This window comes from Euwallacea similis, chromosome 12 (genome assembly GCF_039881205.1).
Source record: "Euwallacea similis isolate ESF13 chromosome 12, ESF131.1, whole genome shotgun sequence".
In the NCBI taxonomy this organism is placed as follows: domain Eukaryota; kingdom Metazoa; phylum Arthropoda; class Insecta; order Coleoptera; family Curculionidae; genus Euwallacea; species Euwallacea similis.
In genome coordinates, this window is record NC_089620.1 from 2,572,709 (window position 1) to 2,585,647 (window position 12,939).

Sequence of the window (12,939 nt, forward strand, 5' to 3'; positions counted from 1 at the left end):
GTAGTTGATTTAATAATGTATTTGTTCACATTCCATTTGTGGGCACGCTGAATGGTTAAAGACACTGCCACTGTAATAACATTTTACAGTGAGCTTATAGGAAAAAAATTATTAATGCTTCTGTCCAGTTGTGTCATTAACTACTCAGTTTCCAGACAAATCTTAATTTCATTATATTGTACGGATCGCAAGGTTTGTGTAGAACTTAAGACTATTGTGTAAATGATTTGTTTCTTGGGAATTTTAACATCATCTCAATTGACAGCGTTCTGATGTTACATTGATGTCAACGTTGTAAAAAAGTTATGAAACGATTTTGTAAATAAGCGAGATTTTCTGGATACTTATTGACATTTTGTTTTGAGATTAAATATTAAATCGAAACTTTGCTGTGTTTTTCCTCCTGGCTGATCGCAATTAGAGCAACCGAGAGGATGTTGGGGAATAGAGACGGGAACACCAAGCTTGTTTCCGACGATTTACTCTAAACATAATATGTTTTATTTAGACAAAAATATTTTGTTTTTGTTTTTCAATTTTACATTCAAATATAAAGGAAAACAATTATAACGACTAACAGGCTATACAGTGTACCCCAAATTCTTGTATATACGGGAATACGGGCGTAAATACGGGAATCTTGAAAACAATAGACCTACAGATTTAGTGAAATTGAAGCAAGTGCGGATGTTTGGATGATATGTTCGAATAATGTCACAAAACTTCGAATACTTCTGAAGATATCCAGGCAAAAACAGAATATTCCTGTTTTTTGTGAATAACAGTTTGTCCCAAATAAAGTGAATATAATGGTGTTGAGTGTTCAAAATATAGAAGGCATGTAAAACTTCTGCGAACGGTATTCAATTAGCAGTTGTCGATAACAAAAAATTGATAAATTTCGTATAATTTTTGATCATATTTTTACTGGTTTAGTTGCACGTTTGCTCAATTTTATTGGATTGGTATCTCTTGTCGTTTTCAATTATGCAAGGTAGAATTTGTGGTATTCCTGTATAGTCCGGACTTCTAGACAAAAGAATGATTTTTTAATGGTCGACTTTTTCCGACACGACGCTATAAATAAAAATTATTCAACATTACTCTGCACACTTTACATCTCACGCAGTAAGATTTATTACCTATCAAAATGAAAGTATGGGTGTTTACTTATTTTTATCACAGGACAAATAGCAAAAAACTAAAATTTTCAACAATTAAAGAAAAAACAAAAGAGTACCTAACTAAAAAATAACCCATACTAATTGGAATAATCAGAATCATCATGTTCTTCATAATCTGGGTCGTTTTCTTCTTCATCGTAACTTTTGACTACTTTTTGAATTTCCTGTTTTGCAGACTTTTGATGAAAAACGAAGGAAATATATTGGCACATATCCCAAATTTGCTTCAAAACCTGAAACAATTTTAATAATCAAGAAACAATATTAAACGGATAAATTCCATGAAAGTATTAACACCATAATGTATAAAACGAAATTCTTACCGAATCAGCCAGTCCTTTCTTATCCCAACAGTGATACCACTGAGATAAATCTGAAGTACAATCTGCTTCTTCCGGTGGATTTTTAATTGGTATTTTATTCAGGCAGTTTTTACACTTTAATTTTGTATGTGTATCAGCTTCCGTATTTTCTAATCTAAAAAATTAAGAATTTAAGATCCAATTCTAAGTACTCAAACATCAACTGACCTAAAAAGATCTCTCAATTCCGCGACACTAAAATGCCTTGCGGTCTCCTCATTCATATCTACTATCGTAGAGCTAAGCGCCTTCTTATGGGCCTGCCTTTGGAATATTTTTTCTTCAATTGTGCCAGCCTAAAAATAACGCAAGTCCAAATCTGGCTTAGGTGGGTGTAATGTCTATATTGTACCGATAAAAATCTATAAATGTAGCACGGTTTTTGTTGACCATCTCTCCAGACTCGAGCCATAGCTTGATCATCATTGGCCGGATTCCAGTCTGGATCATACATTATGAGCCTATTGGCGCCTATTAGATTTAAGCCACAACCTGGTGAAAACAAAAACCGTCAACAAGTGTGATGGAAATAGTTTAGATGTTTTGTCATAGAATAATTTTGGTATCCGCAGAGCTAGTTCAAATACATGTTTTTTTTTTTCACCAAAAAAATATATTTCTATGACTTTTTACATATATCATTCATACTAAAACAAAAAATAGTAAAACTTTGAAAAGGTATGTTTTATTACCATTTCAAAAAAGCACCGAAAGATCAAATATTATGCGAAATATTTTTTCTAAAACATTTGTACCGTGTATATGCGACTTAAAATATTAATTTAGACGGGGGGCAAGTGACCAGATTGCCAAATTCAAATAGCTTTTGAAATAATAGTAGTCAGTAGTTCCCAAATACACCATGCCGTTCGGCGGAAAAATCTATTTCAAATGAAACGTCGCACGTAATTTAAACAATTCCCATCTTTTAATTTTAAGCAAGAGTCAATGGATTATGACAATCGCTTTTATAGGGAGGCGGTCACATTAAGTTGTTCAGTTTTCTTTATCTTTCAGGACAGGCCAGTTAATGCAGAAGATGTATTAATCAAAAAGTATGTATATGAGAGTTCTAATATCTTTTCTTGTCATCCTGTCTTTAAATAAAATGTGAGTAATTTTTCTCCTTGCTCTTGAAATCCACGTTCATTATATTTAAACGGATCCACTCAACTCAGTCGGTGAAGTTGTCCAGAAACGCCGCTCCAATGCACAATGACCCTTCACCTAGTTCTTTTTTGCTGACGTCATGACATCCAAACCAATGTTGTCTAGATTTGTTTTTCTTTTTCTCTTTAATAATTGAGAGCTAATACCTTCAGCTTTACAAACGACCTGAAATCGTTCATTTGTTGTCTCCATTTCGTAGCAGCCTAACAAGTCCTACTACTGCCACTGCTTCTACTACTTCTTCAGTTTACATCCTCCAGACCTGAGTGGTTCCAACCGCTTACTGTTTAGGTGTTTGTTGAACTTGGTAGTAGCTTTGGTGAAGGCTGGTTCCTCATTTTCGCCTTGGTATATGTAGGGGATAAATCCCTTTTTCTCGTCCCGATATTCATCAAAGCAGAACACTTTTCATAGCGATACACAAGACAACCCACTTCAAAGCAAGTGCACAGATTTCAAGGAGGTCGGTAGAGTCATGATTATTGATGATTTGTGGTATTACATCACCATTTTACGTACAAATTTAGAGATGAAAAATGAAATTTTGACGAATTTTATGACGGATCAAACAAATATGAAGAACAGCTGGTGGAATATAAACGATGCATCATGTCCCGGTTGCTACTGTTTACTTGCTAGATTCACTTTCTGATATACCGAAATTTCAACAGACACTTGATTACTTTTTGTATAAAGTTTTAAGTATTATTGACTTGACTTGTGCACATACTGTTTTGCATATTAGCACCTACAAATGACTCTTAAATTTGCTTTATTTTAATTTTTAGAAAGTTACTTGCTCTCATTTCTGCAAGCTCTTAGAGCCAATGATTTCCCCTCACCCTGAACGTAAAATGTGTGAATATGTTATGGAGTAGTAGGCCGTGAGATAGACTTCACGTTGTGCATTAATTTATTTTGTTAAAATAACCATTGTTAAAGTAAAGCTGAATTCGTAAAAAATATTAGACAACTGAACAGATGTTATCTCATACTTCTGAAATTTTAAAATTTAATCTTTTGAAATTATGACTTTAAAGGTTTTCACTGTTTCATTTAATAAACCACAATGAAAAACTACTCACCTCCTGCTTTCGAACTCAGCATGAAAATGAAATCTTTGGACTCAGGATTATTGAAATTTTCTACGATCTTGGCACGTTTCTTGATGGTCATTGTACCATCTAGCCTAACATACTGATAACCCCTAAGGATGGCAAAACAAATTATGGTTAATTCGCTTATTTCAACAGAAAAAAGACATTTTGCTTATTGATACATATCATAAGGTTTCAAAGCCAAAGTACAAATAAAAACTTAACCCTAACTTAACCTTAATATATACTTGACTTATTCCACTGTTTATCAAATTAGGCCCATGTGAGAAATGGCAATTACAAGATGTCTCATTTAGAGGTGTAACGAATTAGACAGTGGTCAAAAATAGAGTGGTTGTTTATTAGCACCGCATATTTAGGGAACACCCAGTAGGTATATTTCTTTGACTTTTACATGTAGGAGCAAATTAGTAAATATTACCTTCGTCTCCACAATTTCTCAAACAAATCCAGCGTTTGAGTCCAGTTTGATACTATCACAACTTTATCATTATAATTTGCTTTCAAATCAGCCAAGAAACAGTCCAAAACCAACATCTTTGAAGATAATTCAGGCCTTACATCCGTTTCCCCTTTCTGAGGAGGCAAAATATTCTTAGACTTTTCAAAACCTTCTCCGCCTTCTAGAATTTTATCCAGTATTAAATCTGGATGATTGCATAATTTTTTTAAAGTCGTGATGCTGGCTAATGAACTAGTACCACCTGGAAATCAGTTGTATTAAATATAATTAAACGAGGAGCAAATTTGAGGTATCACACCTGTATGTCTGTCACCACTTTCACTATCCACAATACTGCGCTTAATGGCTTCAGAATTAACATAATTTAAATACAACTGTTTTTGATAAGGAGTTAGTTGACAAATCACGATCATCTCAAATTTCACGGGCAAATATTTCGTTAGAAGCGCAGATGTGCGTCTAATAAGACACTTATTTACTATGTTTGTTAGTTCGGTAATTTTTTCCACAGCCTTACTTCGTTCGGCAGGTGTTGCTGTTGAGTCTTGACCTATAAAAATCTTTTGATGAATATCATCTCATATTAGAAAACACGAGTTCTACCTCTCAAAATGATATTTTCGTATTTCTTTTTAAATTCGCTGGAAGTGCCTAGAAGGCCCTCATTAACGAAATGAATTAAGCTGAAATATTCTAAGAGATCGTTCTGAATGGGAGTACCACTGAGGAGAACTCTTCGTTTGGCATTCAGTCCCATTAGCGCCCTGTACGTTTGATTCTCGCAATTCTTCAATCTAAAACACTTTATCCCAATTAAAAATAAGAACTATCCGTCACTTATGCGTTTGGATCCATTGACGATCGTTTTTAGATTTGTTTTAGAATGTAGGTACTTGCCTATGGCCTTCATCACACAAAACTAGACCAATTTCGCTGCTGTGCAGAATTGTAGCCTGCATTCGGAATGTCTCATAAGAGATTATCAAGACCGGTATGGCCATTCTGCCTTGTCCTTGCATAAATTGAGTAACTTTCTTTTTTACTTCAGGTCCGCCATCAATCATTAATGCCGGCAGTCGGCCGTTAAGCCACTGAAATGGTGAGTTTCAGTAGAATTACATAATGTGTAATATCGTTTAGTTTTTTATGGGACAAAATAAGTGTGTTAATCCGATCATGTTAGGAATTTTGTGGGCTAGAAAAAATCTAAATAGCAAAATGTTCGCAGGCGCCTCTTTTTCCTAATTCAGGGAGTCAAAGTTTAAAATGTATTTAGTTCTTTTAAACAGCAAACATTTTTATTTTAACATTTCCGGTATTCTGGTTATGCTAGAAATGCCAAAAAATCTTTCACTAGTGCACGTAAGTTGTAGCTAATTTGTGCATTATCCAAAAGGGCTAATCATACCATAGAAACATTTTACTTTTTTACTAAGTGATCTACTTTGAATATATTTAAAATTAAAACTTCCCATTTTTAAACCTAATTTCCCTGCATTAACAATTAGTTCACAGTAATACAAGATTTATTTAAATAACATTGATGCATACCTTATTTATTTCGTTAAACCAATTTTTCACAAGACTACTCGGGCAAACAATTATCCCTTTATTTATGGTAGGCTTCGCTTCCGGTCCCTGCCTGACCAATGTCCATAAAAGAGTAATACATTGCAGCGTTTTTCCTAGACCCATTTCATCGGCCATTATACAACCATATGAATCGGGAATTTGAATGCCAGTGACACAATCATACATAAATTTCACACCCTAAAAATTAAATAGTATTAAGTGTATATAAAATATGTACAGCAAGAAAGACGTTCTCGTTCTCATAATATCGTTTTTTGTAGAACAGTCTGTAAAAAGTAGCAAAGTCCATTAAGAAAGAATTTTCACCTTTTTAAACTGTACCTACTCGCCCAGTTCCTAGTTGGGCACCCCCGTTTTGAGCTATACCTCTCGTTCTACCTGCAGTTAACCTAATGAATACTGAATTATACCTATGTTAAATCCGTAGCTTAAACTTTGATTAAAATTTAAAATTGAGACAAAGATTATAGAGAACCTATACAGCTCAGGCAGAAAACTACTACAGTGTAAAAACCGTTCAAAATGTATTTTTCTTACATTATTTGTATACAATTTTTTGACCTAATATGCAGCTAAATCAATATATTCCAATGTTAAATTGTTTTTACATTACTCTCTCATTATTTAATCTGAATGTTTATAAAAGTGGGATTTATGATGCGTTTTGCAAACCTTTTTTATACTGACTACTTACAATATACAAGGTTTTGTATATACATATTCTTAGTAGATTGCAAATTTTTCCTTAAATAGTAGTAACAGTACCAATTAACATAAAAAAATATATGATACATAAATAAGTATACTTACCTCCCTCTGATGTGGTCTCAAAATATTCCCTAATGCAGGATCAACCACAACATGTACTCGAACATCCCTACAAAAATATTAAAGTAGATTTAATTAAGCATCAAGTAAGTAAATACAGGGTTGTCCACTAAGTGCGCATCGGACGATTACGGTCTTATTTATACATTTTAAAAATATTCTCATTTATACAGGGTATGTCAAAAAAAGATACAATTGACACAAAGACATAAAATTATGTTTTTTTTAAATGCAAAAACCCTAATTATTATTGCATTTTTATTCTATCCACTTAAGGAGGAATATTGAAGTCTTTTGAATAATAATTGCTCTGAAACCAAAACGGTTCATTTTTGACTAAAATTTTCCATGCAAAAATTGTTCACAGCAATGTCTTCTATAATCCCCTTAAATTTAACACAACCTCTGGAACATCCTATATATAAAAATATAAATAATAAAAAAACAAATTTGCCAATAATACTGTCAGTTATGAATACAAGATAGTTTGCCATGAGATGTAGAACTAACAAATGAAAAGTACCTATTTTAGATTCTCATTGTACGACCTATTATCCCAAATAAATATATAGTTGAAACTTTACTAACTTGTCATTCTTTAGCTTATCATGTTGTGTTTGGACTGGTGGAGTATACAGTACTAATGCATTTGGCATATTAGGGTCATACAGTGCCCTTTTTGGCTGAGCTCGCCTAATGCCCAGGTTTTTTGTTGTTTGCAAACCTTCATAATTGGGAATCGGGCACAGAAATGGCTTTGAAAGCTTTTGTATGAGTTCTTCCTAAAAAAATAAAAATGATGCATATATTGCAGGGGAATACTGCAATTTTGATCTCTCAAAGCACATAAGACCAATTTTACTGACATTTGGGGTAAGAAATTACTGTCACACTAGTCTGTTATTTTATTCACCCTAGTTATACATGATACTGTCAAATGATCTATGGTATTATACACTCAAATGGCTGACTGTCACCTTCAAATTGGCACAACAGGAGAGCACTTACCCCATCTGCCAGATAATTTACATATATTGAAAATAATACAGAGCATAACACAAATTTCTGTAGTATCCCCTGATTATTCAATCAACTCTGATAGGTGATATCTCTCATTTTGTGTTACATAAATATTCTGACTTCTACCTATCAAGCTTGACTTAATAAGTGTCAAACATTTACCTCTTAGTCTATAACAGTAGAAGTTGTAAAATTACTTAAGTAGAGGGAGAACTTTCCAATTCAATTTTTAAGTAATAAATGCCTATTAATTAATTCCATGCCAGGTTAAGACTAGTCTAACTATACAAAATATTTATTTCCAAGTTTATTGTACATGGTTGGTGTTGATAAGGATACTTACATGATTTGAAACATATACAATTTCCTTATTTTCCTTATCAATACTTGCTACTGGTCTTCTTAACTTAGCTTTAGGATTGTCGTTTGAAGAATCTTTAGTTCTTTTGACTGATATAGTTAAAGGCGAAGAAAATGGTTTTATGGCTGTGGATGCATTTGGTGTTTGAGAAGGCGAGCCCTTGCCTTTTTGACTTGGGGCGAAACTTCTTCTCTGAAATGTGTACTTTTTTGAGTTAAGAAAGCAAGAGGGTGAAGGCGAGATATTATATACCATTTTGAATTGAAATTTATATGTGGGTATAGAGGGACAAGACGTAATATATTAAAAATCCCCTAGCGGGTCAACTTAGGCACTCTTTAAACACATTTATTTAACACACAACAAATAGAAACTGTTAAAAAATACACCAAACACAACAATTTTAAATTAAGTTTTTTATTTATATTTACATGTCACTCCCAAATTTAATTTCCCGCTCATTTTTATTGGTTTGAGGTTAAATAAATATAAATAAATAATGACGTTAGTTATAATGATGACATTTGTCATTATTTATTATTCTCTCTTATAATAACGGCGGTGCAGGTTCTCGGAGCGGACGATCTCTCGAGTAATGCACCACAATGTGTATGTGGTCATGTTGACGTTAACGTGATCAGTGAAAATGATTAGATTAAGAATGAAAATTGACTAAAATGAAATTAGTTCTTCTATTTTGCACGTTATTAAAGCTTACAAGTTAAAAAAACGTTTTACCACCTGCTGCGAGCGCCACAAAAAAGTCTGAGAGGTTGTACCTGAAAAATCTTCTCTTCGAGGTACATCTATTTTCCAAGAAGTGCTCAAGACGTTGTGACAAGCATTCAAAATTGATTGCCAGTAGCGATACATACACTAAAATTGCTGAAAAAATAGCCGAGACTGAGCAGGTTAAAGCATATTTAATTATACATGACACCCAATAGCACATTAAAAAATAAAGATTTGTAGTAATAATCGATAGTTTATTTCACCAAGTCCAAGCTCCTATTAATTTTGTTGCTGGCACATCACCAAGAATCTTAGTCACACTCACACCAGTGCCCCCAAATTGCTGAACGTTACCTTCGAAGCATCAGCTTCCTCTGGTAGCTAATAAGTGTCACTGTCATTGTCAATAGTGTGAGGATCAGAACTTTGAATTAAAAGGTTATTGTAAAAGATTTTAAAAAATCTTAAAAACGTTCAATGCAACAATTTCTAAAAAGAACTAAAACACTTTATTTGGGATAATTTTAGTTTTTGTCTTAAAAAAGGGAATAAATGTCTTCGATTTAAATATGTGACGGTTATAATGAACTATTTAACATGTGATAATTGTCACTTGTGATTTACTACTGTATATTAGTTTTAATACATTTAAAAGTATTCCCCCAAAGATTTCTCTTATCAAGCCTTCACATCATGTCCCCAATCATTAGCTTTTTGTAAGTATATGTGTATTTAGTAACATATGGAAAGTGTTCAGAAACATATTTCGAAGTATTAGGTATATTCACACTTCTATTAAAAGCTGGATATTCTGAAGAAACTTAGATTTAGGTTTATAACTTCCTCATTTCCCTGGTAAATTCACATATTTTTCATTAATTAAAACTAGGTCCTATACCAAGTATATATACTTATACTTAGTACTTACAGTGCTTTAATAGTACAAGTATGGAGATTTTGGTTACTATAAGACCTAAAGGGCCTTGAAGCATCCCAAATGGGAAAAAATTCATCCTTTCTTATTAGAAACTCATGACTTCTAGCTTCATTCATACTTTTGCTTATTCCACCATTTAACATTTATCTATCTAGCTTTTGCTACATTGCATACACCGCATTTTAAATTATTTTGTAATTCTTCCTCTAAGAAAATTCATGTTTCAATAGGTACTTTAAAACTTTTCCTGCTTAATCAACTCTATTGCTTATGCTAAGCCTGCTCACCATACATGTGGCATAAATTTGACAGTTGCTATAAATCTCTGGATGTCCACTGTATCTTATATTTTATTAGTATGTCCAAATATAAACATATTTTGACTGGCATTAATTATTTTCAGGTTTTCACTAGCAGTTACCATAAAACTGGCCCTTGCTGCTTGCCTGTTTTTGGTTTTAGCATCTACAATAGTACTACCATTAACATACTATTACTTTAAGTACACTTTTAAGTCAGAAAAACTGAAAAGAGGAGATCAGCTAAGTGTGGGAATTTTTCATCCCTATGCTAATGCTGGTGGAGGAGGAGAAAAAGTGTTATGGGTTGCATTAAGGGCTTTAATACAAAAGTATGTAGCTACCTGTGCTTGCTGAACCACAACAGGGAGTGGAAACAGCATGTAACATATTACTTTTTCCACTTCTGACTTTAAAAAATGTCATTGTTAGGTTCATAACTGGAAATGGTGCATAATTTCACTCTTGGAAAAAATTGTCTACAGGGTTTTTCAAGTTCATGCATAGATATCTCAGTCATTCAAAGAAATGCAAGATCACTTCATATAAGACCAAGTTGTGCTAATTCGAACTCTTTTAGAATCTGCTTTCAGGTTATGAAAATTTCAAATACTTCTCACAATATCTTTGAAAAAACCCAACCTAAATTTATTGTAAAAGGATAAACCTAAGACATTTATAAGATACTTTCAATAAGGAATCTAAATATGTTACAAAATTTTTTCTATTAGGCAAAATGCAAATCTTATGGAAGAAAATAATTATCTCTGGATGTATTCAGCACTTTCCCAATCTTTAAGCAAATTCTAAAGAATCATTAATTTGCGCAACTTGGCCCTAATTTGACTAAATATCTGTCTCTTCCAATAACTGAGATATCCATGCTTGCCGTCAAGAAATGGACCCCTTGTAAACGCTATGGTTGTGAAATGCATGTGACGCTCACATGTTAAATTCCTTGGCATTGTTTGCTCATATTTAAACTTAATGTGATGTACTATGATGTACTTCACAGCCTTGGTAGTTAATGTACTGTCATATATCAGTTTGAATTAATTTACACTTTACATATTTTTTAATAAAATTTCTGATCTCATGTAGAGGTGAAGCCAATTTTTATTCTAGATGTTTATATATTTCAGATACCCTCAAGCTACCTTTTATATTTATACTGGAGATATTGAATTTTCCCCTCTAGAGATAAAAAGGAAAGTAAAAAATTCCTTAAATGTGGAAATACATTCAGATCAACTGAAATTTGTATATCTAACAAAAAGAAAATGGGTTGAAGCTTGTATGTATCCAATTTTCACATTACTAGGTCAAATCTTAGGATCTGTGTACCTGAGTCTTGAAGCCATAAGCAAAATAAATCCAGGTATCTATGATTAACATTTATATTAGTTATATTATAAATTCTTTTTCATTTGGTCACATGTTATACCCATGGCCACTATATTTGTTAGAGTTACATGTTTAGTATATTCCTAGATAATTATAATAAGCTCTTATGGAATTTTGTTATTGCAGACATTTTTATTGACACTGCTGGGTTCACATTCTCCTTGCCATTATTTAAGTTTCTGGGAGGGTGTAAAACGGGCTGTTACGTACATTACCCAATTATCACCAAAGAAATGCTTAGAAGAGTACAAAGCAGGAGAAATATTTACAATAATAGGAACTTCATTACAAAAAGTTCAACTTTAACGTACACAAAACTGGTTTATTATCATTTTATCGCTTGGGTAAGTTTGTGATATTTTTTCTGCATACACAGATACTCCTATGTGAGAATTTTAGCTGTATGATCTTGTTGGGAACTGCTCCGATGCCACATTAGTCAACTCGACCTTTACGTTAGAAAATCTTCAAATTCTATGGAACACACCAATATCTCTAGTTTACCCTCCATGTGAGGTAGACCACTTGAAAAAAATCCAAAGAAAGCCGGAAAAGCCCTCAAAAATACGTATTTTAAGTTTGGCCCAATTTAGGCCTGAGAAGGATCATCCTTTGCAACTACAAACGCTTTACGAACTTAGAGAAATCGTTCCCGACAATGTCTTCGATAACGTCACTTTAGTCCTTTGCGGCAGTTGTCGCAACCAAGAAGACTTGGAGAGAGTTAAAGACTTGCAGGACCTTTCCAAACATTTATCATTAGAAAATAACGTCGAATTCAAAGTGAACATTTCTTATAACGAGCTTCTTGATGAGTTTAGCAAAGCGTACATCGGGATTCATACAATGCTGGATGAGCATTTTGGCATAAGCGTGGTTGAGCAGATGGCAGCTGGTCTGATAATGGTGGCTCATAAATCCGGAGGACCTTTGCTTGATATTATAGAGACCTCTGAGGGTTCCAGATTGGGGTTCTTGGCGAATACTGCTGAAGAATTTGCGCATATACTTAAATGGATCATAGAAGCCAGGGAAGTGGAGATGGCGGATATAAGGGAAAAGGCACGGGCTAGTTGCGACAGGTTTAGTTTGAAAAAATTCGAGGACGACTTTTTGAGAGCTATTGAACCGATTTTTAAATAGGATTTCTAAGAAACATATAAATATAAAGTGCTACATACAGTGTGCTCGGGCATTCAAAATTTGAAACTTTTAAATGAGGGCTCGTCCATACTGAAATTGCAATATATTTTTATATGTTTATTTAAGGCATTGTCATATTGTTATTTAAGTTGAACACATATTTCTGTTATGTTTTTGTTTGACAATTAATAGTCTGTGCACTAATTATTATCAATTCATCATATCAAATAAAAATATTTGTCCAGTAAAGTTATATTGTTTTTTTCTACGTTCTCTAATCGCGAAATTCCACAATTTATTAAAGTTTTGCAAAGGCGCACCGGTT

General features: G+C 33.2%; 2 protein-coding genes across 2 annotated transcripts; one reads left to right on the plus strand and one right to left on the minus strand.

Annotated features, from left to right (window-relative positions):
• Positions 1-667: 667 nt before the first annotated feature.
• Positions 668-8,561, minus strand: okr (DNA repair and recombination protein RAD54-like okr). Its single transcript, XM_066395855.1, has 14 exons — positions 8,352-8,561; positions 8,082-8,291; positions 7,307-7,500; positions 6,701-6,767; positions 5,849-6,067; positions 5,195-5,388; positions 4,901-5,091; positions 4,596-4,847; positions 4,256-4,538; positions 3,802-3,923; positions 1,899-2,038; positions 1,715-1,842; positions 1,508-1,661; positions 668-1,417 (listed from the first exon to the last, which is right to left on the minus strand). Exons 1-14 carry the CDS (start codon positions 8,352-8,354, stop codon positions 1,262-1,264), a joined length of 2,313 nt encoding a protein of 770 aa, XP_066251952.1. The 5' UTR covers positions 8,355-8,561; the 3' UTR covers positions 668-1,261.
• Positions 8,562-9,309: 748 nt separating this feature from the next.
• Positions 9,310-12,846, plus strand: Alg11 (ALG11 alpha-1,2-mannosyltransferase). Its single transcript, XM_066395721.1, has 5 exons — positions 9,310-9,547; positions 10,172-10,399; positions 11,210-11,445; positions 11,598-11,815; positions 11,871-12,846. The coding sequence occupies exons 1-5, from the start codon at positions 9,525-9,527 to the stop codon at positions 12,612-12,614; spliced, it is 1,449 nt and encodes a 482-aa protein (XP_066251818.1). The 5' UTR covers positions 9,310-9,524; the 3' UTR covers positions 12,615-12,846.
• Positions 12,847-12,939: the final 93 nt, after the last annotated feature.